We start from the raw sequence: 15,972 nt of genomic DNA on the forward strand, positions 1-15,972 counted from the left end.
GGTGGCATTGGGGGTTCTGTTTTTAATCTTGTAAAACACTTTATGATGCACAAAGTTGTATAAAAGGGGCTACAGAAATATGGATGGATGATGGATAGACGGATGGATGGGTGGATTTGTCAAAATCTCCTCCCTATTTCTGTATTTCAGGGTTTCCTAAACCTAAAGTGTACTGGTTCAAAGATGGCCAGCCTCTCCAACCCTCTGAAAGGATCCAGGTGTCAGCAGAGAGAGATAGTCATGCCGTGGAGATCCTTGAGGTGAAGAGAGAGGACACGGGGGAGTATTCTGCTTACATCAGCAATGCAGCGGGTTCTGCTTACTCCTCTGCCCGTCTGATAGTACTCAGTATGTATCCAAAGACAGATCGTTTAAAATGCAATTCATGCAAAACACTGCACGTGCACCACTCTCTGTAAGATTTACTTCAGCATTGAGGTCAAGATGCTAACAAGTATGGTCACCTTTGCATTTTCTACCAGGTCCTGGGGAGATTATGCCACAGGACAAAAAAGGTATTCATCCTATAAATTGTAACAATAGTTAGACTGTAAACTCCTGAGCATCTCTCAACCTCCTTTGCACTGATTTTGCCAAGATTCCAAGGAGCCACTGGTGCCGCCCCGCTTCCTTGAGAGGTTCAGCAACAGGAAGGTGAAGCAAGGTGCAAGCATCACTCTCTCTGTCAAGGTTGAAGGTCAGTTCACGTACCATTATGAAACCTCTTCAAACACATCTCCCACTGGGCAGCCCCTCATGCAGATGTTAGTACAAGTTGTCCAACTATACTCTTTCAGGATCTCCTACTCCCACGGTCTCCTGGCTGAAGGAGAAATCATCAGAGGATGTCTTGTGGATTAAACCCGATACTAAGGGATACAAAATAGCGAACTCTGGTCGCCGGCACAGCCTCATACTGATGGACGTCAGCAAGGAGTATTCTGGCATCTACACCTGTATTGCTACAAACAGAGCAGGGCAGTCGCTCTGCACGGCTCTGCTGGAGGTAGACGACGGTAAGGAAAACTTTACATTCTGCATTTTATCTTAAAATAAAGTGATTTCTGAATGTATGCACAACATTAAATAAACATGCGGACCTGTAGGAAAGTTGACCGAGAGCTGCTTAGTGTCTGTGGCTATCAACATTTGTATCTTACTCTCCTTTTTCACAGCATCACAACCAAAGAAAGATACAGCAGCTTCAGAGTAAGTGTAAACACAACTAGACGTGTACGGTAATCTGCAAATAGATGCAAACACAATGCATCACGCTGCACATACATGCGCGCATGTGTAACATTTTGTTCTTTTTAGGGTGCTTGGGATTACAGTTAGTCCTCCAGAAGAGGAGGCTGGCAGACGAAGTGGTAAAGAAAATTTAAAAGCAGCCACTAATCAAATCATTTATTATGTTAAAGTATCGATACCCCATGATCGTTTTACATTTGGCCTTGGAATATAAAATACTGCAGTTTTCTTGACAGTGTTTTGTTTTTTTTTTCTCTCTCTTACTTGTGTCCATATTGTTAGAGGGTAGAATCCCCTACTTAGGAGAAGTTGGTACAGAGGAATTCCTAATGAAGCTCACTTCTCAGATCACTGAAATGGTTTCGGCAAAGTTTACCCAAGGTAAGTATTTGATACCAGTGAGTTTTAAAAAAAAAAAAAAGGGTTTAGATGTTCATTTTGATTTTAGGTATGTTAATTGCCAATTAAAGTTTACTCTGTACTAACCTAGAATGTAAAAAAAAATAATCATGAAGGTAGTTTTTATATTAATACCTGAAAACTGTAAATTGTGGTTTGCTGTTTTATCACCAGAACAGCATTTCATTTTGATGTCAAAACGCATGCAATTTACCATTTTTTATGTCGGCAAAGTGCAATGACACCTAAAATATTAATTGCCTTGGTGAGATCTGGCATGTCTTTCTTTTTAGACAAGTATGAGCCTATTAACTCCTAAATTTGCAACGATTTTCCATGTTCAGAAAAACCATCTGATGTTTGCCTGTGCCTGTTCCCTCTCTGCTGTTAATTGTTTTGGACTTCCAGTTAGGTTTGGTTGAGTTCATTGCTTTTCTTCTGTCCATCCACAAATTCTGTGGAAATATACATTTTATATTATTGCTTCCCTAAAACGTGTAAATAAGTTACTTATATTTTATGCATCTGTTTCGAACATGACACCAAACCTGACAAAAGTATTTGTTTTCCCTTCACCCCTTTTCCTTTCACCTTTATTAACTTTTCTCCGCATGCCTAGGTTGGTCGTTAAATAAATTAAAATCCTGTCATAACTTCACACACACACACCATTTTCTTAACCACTTTCCTCACTTAATTTTTAATCAGTTTCCCCATTTAAATGTTCACCCAGTAATTAATTTGTTATGCAGACAGTTTACAGAATCACGAGGTGCTCCAGTGGATGAAATCTTGGCCCAAGTCTGCCAGTATGTATACCAAATGCATCAGTCTCACAATTGCTCTTTAAGTATTTTTTTTCTCTTTAAGACATATGATGAGTTTAAACTACTTTGACTCAGAAACAAAATACATAATTCTTCTTTAAATGGGTTTCCAGCTCTTTCCTATTTTCTTCCTCTCACAGTTACAGTTTAAATCTTACTTCTCTATTGTGTCCGTTCCCCTCGGTTCCTTTCAACTTACATAAATGAATGTTCTCATTGATTCAAATGAGATTTTGTCTCACTCAGCCTGCAGCTGGGATACAAGCTCATTGAAAGGCATGTATGTATTTGCATGTTGCCACTAACGCAGTACATAGGCATTGTTTAGAAAATTAATAAGTTGATTGTTTCTGATCTTTGTCAGGATTTCAGTTTAAAAAAATGTTGTCTTTATTTCAAAGAATTTTCAAGGTTCTGTCATCCTCATTTCAACATGACAACTGTATACTCTAGCACTGAGCTATTGGTAGAAATGGGATTTTAAATATGCCCGTTTAACCCTTCCTCTAACTGCTTTCGTAACCTTGTCGTCTCAGCTTCCTTACGAGTACCAGGTATGGACAGTGATGACGAGACCAAAACTCCTTCTCCATCGCCCCATCACGGTCGCTCTCGTCCTCCTTCCCTCATGGCAGATTCCTCCTCGGAGTCAGATGAAGGAGATGCCAGAGGAGAGGTAGGAGCTGTGGAAATGATTAGCTCTGTCTGCTGTGTTAAAGGAGCTCACGTCAAGTGGAGAAACCACCTTAAGACTTTACATTTAGTAAATCAAACTAAGTGTGCCACTAGATAAATATACACATCTACAAATAAGCTGATCGCAACAGTAATAATTAGAGATGCACCTATCAAAATATTGGGAAGGATTTCCGGTCTGGGTTTGTGCAAAATGATTTTAGCCAATTTTGATTTTTGACTTCAGGAATTTTAACTAATAGCATTAAAAAAACATTTTCGGTGACCGAGCTGTAAAACAGGGCTTTGCTGTTATTTTAACAGAAAGACAAAGTAATCACTAAACTGGCATTTAAAATTGTCTTCAGCATCTAATGTTAGTGATTAGCACGATCAGTGTGGTTAGCGTTAAGGACTGTAACGTGAAGTTTCTAAATGTATTCCTTACAATGTTGGGTATTTTTCTAAACTTTTATATTTCCAGGTTGCCAAGGTATTTGAAAAGTGCACAAGGCTCTTTTGTTTCACATTAGATAAATAGACATTTATTTTTGGAACTTCTTCATCAAATAAAATAAAATAATAATAATAGTAATAATACTAGGTACTGTGAATTAAAGCGAAGTTTTCAGTTTTTGTCAGTAACCACCATTAAATTGTACTTATATGAGATAGTTGTATCAGAACAACTATTCATCCAAATGAGTTCAACATATACTTTCATTCTTCTTTTTTTGGGCAAAACCCAGTATTCAAGCACATTTGTTTTGGTGTCCAGGGAGAGCCTGACAGTAACAATATGGTGGACTTGTTGACGTTTCTTTTCTATGAGGCAACAAAGCCAATGTCACTGATGAAAAATCGTGTGCACTGTCATACTTTTGTAGATGTTTGACATTTATGTGGCATCGGCGGACTACAGCCCTACTATTGCAAGCAAAGACTCCATCTCTCTCAAAGAGGGACAGTACGTTGAGGTTTTGGACTCAGCTCACCCTCTTAAATGGTTGGTCCGTACCAAGCCGACCAAAACAACACCATCACGGCAGGGCTGGGTGTCACCTGCCTACTTGGACAAAAAACTCAAAGTATGTCTTTCGGTCAACACATCGACATCTTGTGATTTTCTGCAGTAGGTTGGTTTCTTGATGACTTGATGTTTATAAAATGTATGTTCCAGCTCTCTGCTGATGCGGGGGATCTTCCAGAAGCAAGTGTAGAGGAGGTTTCTGAAGGGGAATACAAGAGGAAGTTATTGTAAGTGAAGCAGAATCCAAAGTTACTGAACAACCCGTGCATCAATAGGCACTCTGACAAAATCTCATTTAATTCAAACAGCCAGCTGATGCAGGACCTGATAAACGGAGAATCCGAGTTTGTCAAGGAGGTGGAGTTCTTCACATCTCACCACCTGAAGCACGCTGACAGTGCAGATGCTCCACATGACATCGCCAGCCAGAAAGACACCATTTTCAGGAACGTTGATGACATCAAGTCCTTCCATAGCAAGTGAGCCACCATCTAAATCTTAAAAACGTCCATATCAAATATGTGTGTTTTGTTCCTCAACCTTGCTCTCTAAATTTTGTCTCTAGGACATTCCTTCCAAAGTTGCATGAGTGTGACACAGATGATGATGTAGCTATGTGCTTCCTGAAAAACAAGGAAGGGTTTGAACAGTATCTCCAGTATCTTGTAGGACAGAACCAAGCTGAGTCTGCTGTCAGTGACAAGACTGTCCATCGCTTCTTTAAGGTACCTGTTATTGATAAGTAATGTTACTGAAATGTAGTGCCTTGCAAAAAAAAAACTCCACTACTGATTGTTGTAAAAATACAGAACAGTCAACATACTTTAGTGTAATTTAATGTGATATATTTACAAGAAGTAGCACACAATTAAGAAATTGTGGCACGTCTTTATATTTAGCCTCTTTTACTCTGATGTCCCTAAATGAAATCCAACACAGCGATTAGCCTACAGAAGTCACCTAATGACTAAATAGAGTACCCTGTGTGTTATTTATTTTTAGTGGGGGTTTTTAAGAGCAGGGTTGGGTTCTGAAACAGGATCACAATTTTTAAACAGCCTAGAGGCCATTATCTATTAGCAAAAGGCCCAGTCAAAGCACAGGATTAAAAGTGAAGCCTGTGGCAAGACAAAAAAAAGGCTACAGGAAAAAAAAGGCTAATAGCTCACTGATGCTCTTAAGTCCTAGTGTGTTGAGATATTCTGCAAAGCTGGTAGATATATACCTCAGAAGACTTGCAGATGAAACTGCAGTAAAACTGCAGGAAGTTCTACAAGGTATTGACCAAGGGGAACTTATAATACAAATTCATGCCACAATTTTCATTTTTTTAAGAAGTTTGGATATTACTTCCCAATGATGTACAACTTCATCTAGTCTTCTGCCAAAAAAATCCCAATTTAGAGTAAACCGGTTCCGAGAAAAAAATCTCACATTCATTTATTTATTGTTTACTTTTGTAGGAGTACACTGAGAAAGCACAGGTGAATGCAAACCCTGCAGATCCCCCAGTTCGAAGCATCAATGCCTACTTGCAGCAACCACTGGAGAGGATTCAGAAGTACAAGGCCTTCCTTAAGGTGACAGTTTCTCGCAGCAAACCCTTTCAGTTTAGTTCTTTTCTTAGTCCTGTGTACTTAGTGTTTGATTCAGATGTACAAGGCATTGTCTATTTGAGGTAACAGCCTCACAGCAGCCATTCCTCATATTGCTACCTGCTATCTGCAGGATCTCATTCGAAACAAGGCACGAAACGGCCAGAACTGCTGCCTCCTGGAAGAGGCATACGCAATGGTGTCTGCACTCCCTCAGCGTTCTGAGAATACCCACCATGTCTCTCTGATCGAGAACTATCCTGCTACCCTGGAAGTTCTCGGAGAACCAATCAGACAGGTAATATTTTCATCAGTAACTGTACAATACAAGCCCTTTGTTGGCTTTCTGTGTGTGATTTTTTTTTTTCTTCTTCCTCAAGGGACCTTTCCAAGTCTGGGAGGGAGCTCCTGGAATTAGAACGTCATCTCGGGGTCACCACCGCCATGTCTTCCTCTTTAGGAACTACTGCATCATTTGCAAACCCAAAAGAGACAGCAACACTGATACCCAGGCATATGTTTTTAAGAACATGATGAAGGTAAGCAATACTTTTGTGTTTTATATTTTATTTCCGGCTCAGCATGATTCTTGCTGTGTTATTCATCCCATTGCAGCTGAATAACATCGATGTGAACGAGACGGTGGAAGGTGACGACCGCGCCTTCGAGATCTGGCACGAAAGGGAGGACTCTGTGAGAAAGTACACTTTACAGGCCCGAACAGTTACCATCAAGAACTCCTGGCTGCGAGACCTCAGGGAACTGCAGCAGCGCTACAGCATGCCCGCATGGAGTAAGAGCACTGGTTCCACTTTTTGGATTGTCTTTAACTTAGTTCTCATATTTCGGTCACTTTAAATGATGAATTTTACGATGTAACTATTCTTCCAGGTCCACCTGATTTTGAAGAGATTTTGGCAAACTGCACAGCAGAGTTGGGCCAAACGGTTAAACTCGCCTGCAAAGTCAGTGGAGTGCCCAAACCTGTAGTTACCTGGTACAAAGGTAAGGCTTTTACATCATTATGTGTGAGTATGCAAGCTACTTTACAATATACTGTATGCATTACTGTTTTATCAATGAAATGATGTTGAATTCTGGATCTTAGATGGGCGTACAGTAGAGGCAGATCCTCATCACATCATCATAGAGGACCCAGACGGCTCCTGCACGCTGATCCTGGACAACATGACTGCAGATGATTCGGGCCAGTACATGTGCTTTGCAACAAGCCCGGCAGGCAACGCAAGTACTCTTGGAAAAATCACTGTTCAGGGTAAGTTAGGAAACAAAGCTCAAGAGTTTAGGGCACTAAAACGTTGTGCTGTTAATATTGACTTCTAGTCTGTACAAAACAAATAGAAACCCATAGCATGTGTACTTGGATCTGAGAAAATACAATGAATATGAGAGAGCTAAAGATAACAGTGTGTTTCTCCAAACCCACTAACAACACAAGCACCTTTGATCCTTTACATAGAGACCATAATAGCATCACATGGACAGTAAAGCTGAGAAACCTCCGAAGTTGTGGTTTTTATTTGGATTTTGTCAAATTCAGAATCAGCTTTGATCGCTCAGTTTGTGCACACAAACAAGGAATTTGACTTCACGTTAATGGGGTATTTCTCAAATGACATCACATTTGTCCATAGACAGCTCTTCAATGCCAAGAATTTTGGAAGACGACAATGTCCTGGAAGCTTAATTTCTACATACTTCACTCGAGAAACACAGAGTAGAACAGCTATAACGTTGGCTGAAATGTAGAGGCCTAAAAATGAGCGGAAAGAAAGCAGTATTAGTAGAAAGGTAGGAGAGGCTGTCCTCTCTCTCACAACGGATCGAAAAGAAATTTGCTCAATCCAAATAGAATTACAGCTAACACTAAGACAAATATATATATTATTACAGGCCTATCTTTTAAATTATTATTATTATTATTATTATTATTATTATTATAGGGCTTATTGGTGTTTTGTTATTGCCATAATATGTCTATTGAGGCGATATTCAGGACTGAGCTGTTCACTATTTGACTCAAAAGTAAACTCTTTAAGCTTTACTGCTCAACGATTATATGAATCTTTGATGCAACTTCCTTATGTAGGTCTAGGAAAGTAAGGCGTGGAGTGCCAACTAGTGTTTGTGTATGCATATTGCAGGCTGCAGTCAAAATATAGTGCTAATTGTTTCAAATACGAGACAATTAAATTTGGCTCTAAATATGGGACGTCCTGGCTAATACAGGACAGTTGGCAATCAGCAACTCCAACCGGGAAGTTTTTTGCCAGCACAAAGTTGTCAAAATTACCATGAACGTAACAGTGCTACGTGCTAACAGTACAACATGGATGTTTGAGAGCAACATAAATGTCACGTGCATCATCGAAGTTGTAAACCGCCCAGACAAAATACCTGTAAGCTAGCGCTAGCTGTTATTAGCTTCACGGACAGCCCAATAGCGGGGTTCTGTCGCGGTCTGTAGGGTGACCAGACATCCTCGATTTGCTGGGACAGTTCCTGTTTTCAATGTCCCCGGATATGTCATGATGGAGTAAAAAAGTTTAACACAACAAGAGGTATTTGCAGCTGTCTCGACGTAGTAGAAGTCGTCCCTGCCCTGTCGGCGTTGTAGATCCAAAACAACCTTCATGCAGAGGGGGAGACATTTTCAGATCCTAAAACTTTCCTGGTCTTCTGATGCTGAAAGAGCCCATTTGCATCTTTTTTAAAGATCTTAAATCCAAGCATGCGGTCTGAGAAGAGGAGGGTGGTTGGTGAATTGGTGGGAGGTGTGCCCGGCTGCTTTTCAAACCTACAATTTAAATTGTTTAGCAAACTGTAGCTGGGTTGTTAGCTTAGAAGTTGTTCCTCTAGATAGTCACATTTGACTAGAGGAAGTAAAAGCCATAAGGTTTTCGTAGGTGAACCTGCGGAAGTAGCTTTCTCTTAGCTAGCCCTGCTTATACAGGGCCAGGTCCCCACTGCCCTAAGCCTCTTCCTTGTTTCTATGCAACTTCCTCTGATGTGAAGTGAACCATGGTTTGTTGTTGTTGTTGTGTGTACAGAAGGTCTTGGTCTGCACACACCTCCTCAGAAACACTGATGTATTATGTCACAGTGTTAGTTAACGTACTCAGGTCTGTGGCCGAAGCTTCAATAAACACTCCGAACATGTCTCTAACATCTTCTTTGACCTTCTAACATATTCTTTGACTCAACCATCCACTACAGTCCCAAACACACGATTAGAAGTTTTTAATTTCTGCTTATAGGCTGGAATAAGATAAAGCAGACAGTGACCCAATAGTCCCACAGCATCCCTGGTGACAGCACGGTATACTGTCATGTTTTGGTGAATCAGAGGGTGGCAGATCTGCAGAAGATGAGAGTTTTTAGAGCTGAGAGGCAGTAGTTTATCCATTTTGTTAGCCAGGGAGCAGACATTAGCCCGGTGGATTGAAGGCACAGGTGTGCAGAGTCTTTTTTGCCAAAGCCCCACGAACACGCCTGCCTGTTTATCCCTTCTGTGTCCCCGTTAAATCCCACAGATAGTCGCTAAATCGGCAACCAACATCTCAATATAGTTGGGGATGAGGAAAAATAAACTGGCAGTTTCCCAGAGCACCTTTGCTGGTGCACAACTACCAGTTCAAAAACATGCAGAGTCTCTTAAAACAACTTTTCTATTATCTTTGTGTATTTACTCTCAACGGGTAGTTGGCATCCCCTGCTTGCTGCTGAACATAGGAAGGCTATTTTATGCACCTTTAGACTGCTCTTAATTCTCTCTGTAGAGAGGGGGGAGGTGTTGGCCTAGTGATTAGAGCAGCGCGCTTGCACTCTGAGAAGGTTGCAAGTACCCGGTTCAATCCCCGCTGCCTGCACTCTGGGTCCCTGAGCAAGACCCTTAACCCCCAATTGCTCCCCAGGCGCCGCACATGGCAGCCCACTGCTCCCCAAGGGGATGGGTAAAGATGCAGAAGTGAATTTCTCCATTGTGAGATTATTTATAGTTCAATTATTATTTTTAGATCCTAATTTAGCTGCTTCATGAAACATCACTGAAGGTTTTTCTTTTTGCCACACCATAACATGTTATGTATTTCTTTGTGTTTGTCGCAGTGCCTCCTCGTTTTGTAAATAAAATTAGGAATGCTGTCTTTGTTGCTGGCGAAGATGCTCAGTTCACCTGTGTGATACAAAGTGCCCCCAGCCCAAAAATAAGGTAGGACTGTCTGAAATACTTTTGATGCCACTCATTCTAATCTTTTTAAACTTCTGCTTCCTTGCCAGAGTATCAATGTATCAATAGCCCCTTAGCTTGATAACTTGATTGATTTGTCAGATTACAGCCACAATCTTCAGTGTATTTTATTGGGGTTTTATGTGATAGATTGACCAGAGTTGCAAATTGCAAATCTAATGTGGAAGAAAAATTGTGGATGGTTTTCAAACTTTTTTTTTGTAAGAAATAAAAATCTGAAAACTGTGCCACGAACCTTTTTATCCTACAGCCTTCATCGCGATTTATTCACTGACATTTTACAAAAATCCTCTGAGGCTTTCATCTAATAGCTGTGTCTATATGTCGCAGAAGCTAAATAGGTGACAATTGGTTGCACTAGATTTATATCTGAGGGAAGGAGGAAGTTTACAAATTCACCCACTTTTCAGATTTTTATGTTTGATTTTTCTTTTTTAAAACCATATATCTTTTTCTTTCTGCTTCACAATTATTTGCTACTTTGTGTTGGTCTATTGGTTAAAATCACAATGAAAAACATTCAGTTTGCAGTTGAAACGTGACAAAAGTGTAAATATTTCTGCAAGGCACTACATTTAGCATATATATCTGCCTTTTTGTACTTGTCCAAGATGGTTCAAAGAAGGCCGCCTACTGACTGACCAGGAGAAGTACCAGACCTACAGCGAGCTCCGTAGCGGCGTTCTAGTTCTGGTTATAAAAAACCTGACTGAAAGAGACCTTGGACACTATGAGTGTGAGGTACTGCAGTTCATGTTCATAAATCTTTTTTTTTGTTTTGTTTTTTGAACGGTTTAAAGCCCCATAAGTGTATTTTTAAAAATAATATTCCTCTCCATCTTATCTAAAAACCCTATTGTGACAAACAACATTTCTGCAATTTGTCAAAGCAAAAAACAGACATTTCTTCATTAACAGCAATGAATGTTTTAAGTCCTCTCCCAGAGGAGGTTTTGCTGGATTTACAGCTTCAATGACTTCTTGATTAAGTCTGTTGAGTCACTGAGGGTCTCCAAGGGCAGATTTGATTGTGGTCTTATTTTAATTTCTACACCTACGAATTGATTTGAAGCTAGTTGATAGCAATTAGCAGTAGAAAGTCACATCTAGAAGTCTAAAAATATGGTCCTGTCGTTGCCAGCTGTCCAACCGCCTGGGCAGTGCCAAGTGTGCTGCAGATTTAGTTGTTCCTTCTGCTGTGGGCCGCACTGGGGAGCAGGCCATCACCATTGAAGGTAGGTCTTCTCTGTCAGCCTTTTCTTTAACCGTTTCAGTGATTTTGTTCTGAATAGGAGTAAAAGTGGAGCTTACTGTGTTGTCTTTTCAACATGTAATTAATTTAGGTAGCTGTTATTGAACTGTAGCTTTTTTTTTAGCTGACCCTTTTTTTTTATTTGGTTATACTTTTTTTCGTTTTAGTTACCGAACAGGAGACTAAACTACCAAAGAAGACCATCATCATGTAAGTGTGTTCAGTTTTAATGACTCCATTGCATGAAGTTGTTTATTTTTATTTTTTTTTGGGATACACACCTGGGCTCTTGGCAATTTGTGTTTTTTCATTTTGTTTTACATAATTTATTTCTGCATTTTTTCATAGGGGGATAAATGTTGATTTTTTTTTTGTGTGAGGGTGGGGTGGGGAGCGTTCTTTCTCAGCTGTAGGACTGTAGAGCATTTTCTTTCTAGGGCTAAAGCTGCACTTACAGCACTTTTCTGTGTGTGTGCGCCTTTCTATAGATTGTGTCGTATTTAAAGTCTGTGTGCTAAAGGATTCTATCATAAGGATGATAAAAGGAGGGGTTCTTTCTGCCAGCGTGTTCTTTTAAACTGGGAACCTGGCTGCTAAGCATGGCCTTCACAGCCGAATGAAAAGGCTTCCTGTTAACTTTTAAATCAGTGCCTATTAAAGAGTCCCTTATTCCTTCAGGAAGAAGGAATGTCAGAACAGCTGTAGAAATCAAACTATTTGACTAGATGGACATGAAATCAATGGATTTTGATGGATGAAAAGAATGCACCAAAATGGAGAATGTGCCGAATAACTCCAGAGGGAGCTTGTGTTGCAGCCTGCATAACATCCTTCTGAATTCCCAAAGGCACTACCACTGGAAGTCTACCAAGCATTTATTTTTAAACTAACAAATGTACAATGTCGATAAAAACACAGCTGCAGTGAATTAGAAGTTATCCGCTTTACACAAAATGAAAAATAAATAGAAAAACAACCCTACTAATTCTGCTGTGTGGTTTTGGGTCAATGATATTACAAGAGACACACGAATCGACCTGTTCATTTTAAATTTTAAGGCTTTATTTTTAGAGTCCTTAGTGGCCAAGCTCCAGCATATATTAACAACCTATTACAGCCATATTCCCCTTCTCATAGGCTTTTAATGCCGTTAATGGTTCAATGAACTAATTTCAGGACCCGAGGGGATCAGTCTTTTAAAACTGTAGCCCCCAGACTGTGGAATGTGTTGCCTTATATTTTACGGTGTCTTGACTCTGTTCATTCTTTTAAGAAGCAGTTGAAGACCCACTTGTTCTGACTGTCTTTTAACTAGTTTTTAACTACTTTTATGCTATGATGTTGCATTTATGCTGTTTTATCTTTTTATTTTGTGTTGTTTTGTGGTTGTTTTTGTTGTGAAGCACTTTGTGTTTTTTATCCTGTGAAAGGTGCTATAAAAAAAAGCTTACTTACTTACTAAGCTTACAGAGTTATTAAACACAAGGCAGACAATGAGTTTAGACTGATTACAATAAAATCTGAATAATCCAGGTTCCATCGGGTCCTCCTAACAAGCTACTACACTTGGTTTAAACACTATGCTGCAGCCATACAGAATCACAGAAAGCATCTTTTTAGGAAGGAATGAAGGAGTTTGATTGAAATTGCACAAACAAAGAAGAAAAGACAAGGTGGCGCAAACAAAATGCAAATTACTCTGATCTGTTGTTTTATGTCCTGCATGATGTCAACAGAAGCATGTAAAGCTTGTTTTTCTGGGAAATTTCATCTTGATCCAATACTGTTTTATAACAAGATCACAAAACAAATAGAAAAACTGAAAAGTCCATGTTGTTGTTCGGGTGATAAACTAGATCTAAAGTGAGTTTTATTGATTTTACAATAAGGTCTTGTGTGTCTGTGTAACATTAAGGTGTGGCTGTTTAAGCCTTTCAGTTTCAATCATTAGAGTGTACGCGATATATGAAATACTTGCCAGTGCCTCTTCTTATGCATTCATTAATTTATTCCAGTGAGGAGACAATTACCACTGTGGTGAAGAACCCACGCATGAGGAGACACAGATCTCCGGGCTTGATTGCTGCTGGAGCTCACCGCTCAGAGACTTCCACCCCGGAGCCACCCGCAACCAGGTCAAGAAGGATGCCGACCCCGAGAAAGACCACCATCCCTACTTTCTATGTTACTGAGCCCGAGGGAGCTGGAGCCAGGGCAGCAGAGAGCAAGCCCCGGTGGGTTGAAGTGGAGGAGGTCATCGAGTATAAGGTCAATAAGTCTCCCAGGCTGTCCAGGAGAAGAGGGATCTCACCTGCAGGCTCCGATCGTGCAGCCACCCCCTCCCGACCCAAGAGGTCTCCCCTGGAGAACCTGAACGTGAACAACTCCAACAACAAGCTGGCGGAGCAGGAACATCTGAAGGAAGAGATCAGCAGCCAGACCGCCTCCTGGGGTGAAGAAGAGCCTCAGGCTACCTCCGGCTCAGCTTCGAGGGAACCACGCGAACTGTCATCCGTCTTAACGCCCGCAGAAGATACCGATGACCAGGACGATCAACACACTGTCGTTTTTGAACCGGGCGACGAGGAGAGTGAGACGCCTGAACCAGTGCTTCTGAAACGAGGCGACCGTATTTTAAACCTGGAGGACTTGGAGGATTACATCCCAGGAGAAGGAGAAACCTACGCCTCCTCCTGCGCCTCCCAGGTCCCCGATGAGAAGCCCTGTGAGATCTCTGTCCTTCAGAGGGAGATCGGGGGCTCCCAAGTGGGACAGCCGGTGCTTCTCCATGTGGGGCGGCCTGATATTGTTCCAAGGCAGAGGAGTGGCTTCTTCGGCCGTTTCAGGGAGCACCTCCCCAGCAGCCTTTTCCCCTCGGCCTCCCCGCCTGCCGGCGGAGCGCGACCCGGGATGGAGAGACAAGTCCCGATCCGAGTGAGCCACGCGAAGCTGGAGGTGCAGCCCTCTTACTGCACCGAGGTGCAGAGAGTAGAGGGCGGGCAGCAGAGCTTTAAAACCAAAGTGTCCACTCAAACCTACGGTTACACCTCAGTCGGAAAGCCCGTCACTCTTCAAATTAAAGAGAAACCCTTTCAAAGCCAGTAAACAACTTTCAATCGGTGACCCAAAATCATTAGTCTTAAATGGATGCATTTCTGTTTGCGTGATTTAAAAAAGAAAAAAAGATCTAAAATAAAAGAATACCTGCTACATTTAACAAACCATTCCGTGTGGAAGCAGCAGCCGGTCAGAAAATAGTCTGATCCTCAGTGGTTTTTTTAGCGGGATTCAGGGTTCTCTTAAGGCTAGGGAATGTGGAAACTGTAAATTGTAGGGCTGTTTCTCCGTGAGCAGGTTTCAGTCTCATTCTGTATTTTTTTCCAACGGCTGCGTGACATGCAGATATGAATTATGAGTTAAAATGTTACTGTTTCATCAGTTTGATGGTTGCTTTCATAGTTGCCATCTCTGGAATAGTAACTGAACCAAGCAGTAAAATAATGAAAGCCTCTGGCTTTCTTTCTGGATACTCATTAAATGCATAGTGTTATTTCTTCGGAGGTTTGTTTTGTACTGTTCAGAAACTGCCTTTGGATTTTAAAAGCGGAGCATATTTACAAGACAACGTAGACTTTGACTTTCTTTGTTGCTTGTTGTTTAAGTTTAACGACTGGTGTGCAATTAGATTCTAGTAACACTTTGGTGTAGATGTATGTATGATTCCTTGGTTAGCTTCAGATCACTTAGTAGATTGTAGCAATGAGTATTGTACCTGAAACAAGTCCCTCAACACACTCTACCATTTTCAACCAAGCTTCTGAGACATTTAGAGCCTTTCGATGCTTTGCAGTCACCTGCAAACTCAAAGGCTTTAACAAGGATGCCCGTTTGTGTGTCAGTGACATATTTACATGTGTGGCTGCATGGATTTGCTTTCTGAAGCAATCGTGTTAAACAGAACTGTCTTGTATTTAAGTTAAAATGTTAAAAGTCCTGAAATTCCAGGATTTTACTACCTGATGTTGCAGTGTTCGGGTTGTTACAAGGTGTCATTTAAAGGGTATGGACTAAGTATGTTATATTATTAGCTCTAATGGATTGTAATTGCTTGCAATTTTCTTGTGTAGTTTTGGACAAAAACGAGATTGAGCACCAAGTGGTAAATAAATGTACAGAAAATACTAAATTAACCTGCTTCTTCTATCATTCCTTTACAAAAGTGTATATCAATGCATTAGGAGTATGATGAAAAATAAATTGAGTTAATTTCAAAAAGGTAAAATTCAGATATTGTATAGAATTATTAGAGAGTTGTATATATAAGCATATATTTCTGTCAGGAATGCTGATTATGGCTATACACAATGTTCAGACTCTCATATTTGGAACATTATATGAAACCAAGAATTTTTTTTAACTTTTAACACAAAAATAGTTATAGTAATTTTATGACATAAGCAATCACTGGGATGACGACTAACTTGACAAGAGGTTGAGACAACCTCTTGTCTCAACCTTAAAGCAAATTAATAGAGTACAGGGGACAGAGTAAATGCGGCTTAAAAAGGATGAACAAACAACAGGGATAGGTGCAACCTTGAAACAAATGTGACAAAGGTAATTCAAGAGTTAGCGTGATTCCCAAGGCATAAACATTGACTAAAATGTCACCA

At 40.6% G+C, this 15,972-nt stretch overlaps 1 protein-coding gene across 18 annotated transcripts in view; it reads left to right on the forward strand.

Moving 5' to 3' along the window:
* The window catches only part of obscnb (obscurin, cytoskeletal calmodulin and titin-interacting RhoGEF b), an 81,191-nt gene extending 65,702 nt beyond the window's left edge, over window positions 1–15,489 (forward strand). For all 18 annotated transcript variants that reach the window (XM_036138286.1, XM_036138287.1, XM_036138288.1 and 15 more), the window contains 24 exons: window positions 151–348; window positions 483–515; window positions 599–697; window positions 798–1,016; window positions 1,176–1,209; window positions 1,318–1,370; window positions 1,534–1,632; window positions 2,403–2,459; window positions 3,014–3,153; window positions 4,040–4,240; window positions 4,333–4,409; window positions 4,491–4,661; window positions 4,748–4,907; window positions 5,646–5,762; window positions 5,911–6,075; window positions 6,158–6,316; window positions 6,393–6,570; window positions 6,669–6,782; window positions 6,886–7,053; window positions 9,906–10,008; window positions 10,659–10,788; window positions 11,189–11,282; window positions 11,467–11,509; window positions 13,315–15,489. In XM_036138286.1, coding sequence (XP_035994179.1) covers window positions 151–348; window positions 483–515; window positions 599–697; window positions 798–1,016; window positions 1,176–1,209; window positions 1,318–1,370; window positions 1,534–1,632; window positions 2,403–2,459; window positions 3,014–3,153; window positions 4,040–4,240; window positions 4,333–4,409; window positions 4,491–4,661; window positions 4,748–4,907; window positions 5,646–5,762; window positions 5,911–6,075; window positions 6,158–6,316; window positions 6,393–6,570; window positions 6,669–6,782; window positions 6,886–7,053; window positions 9,906–10,008; window positions 10,659–10,788; window positions 11,189–11,282; window positions 11,467–11,509; window positions 13,315–14,404 — 3,902 coding nt within the window. In that variant the 3' untranslated portion in view covers window positions 14,405–15,489. The remainder of the gene's footprint in view (window positions 1–150; window positions 349–482; window positions 516–598; window positions 698–797; window positions 1,017–1,175; window positions 1,210–1,317; window positions 1,371–1,533; window positions 1,633–2,402; window positions 2,460–3,013; window positions 3,154–4,039; window positions 4,241–4,332; window positions 4,410–4,490; window positions 4,662–4,747; window positions 4,908–5,645; window positions 5,763–5,910; window positions 6,076–6,157; window positions 6,317–6,392; window positions 6,571–6,668; window positions 6,783–6,885; window positions 7,054–9,905; window positions 10,009–10,658; window positions 10,789–11,188; window positions 11,283–11,466; window positions 11,510–13,314) is intronic.
* The last annotated feature ends 483 nt before the right edge of the window (window positions 15,490–15,972 follow it).

Source organism: Fundulus heteroclitus, chromosome 6 (assembly GCF_011125445.2).
Source record: "Fundulus heteroclitus isolate FHET01 chromosome 6, MU-UCD_Fhet_4.1, whole genome shotgun sequence".
Classification (NCBI taxonomy): Eukaryota; Metazoa; Chordata; class Actinopteri; order Cyprinodontiformes; family Fundulidae; genus Fundulus; species Fundulus heteroclitus.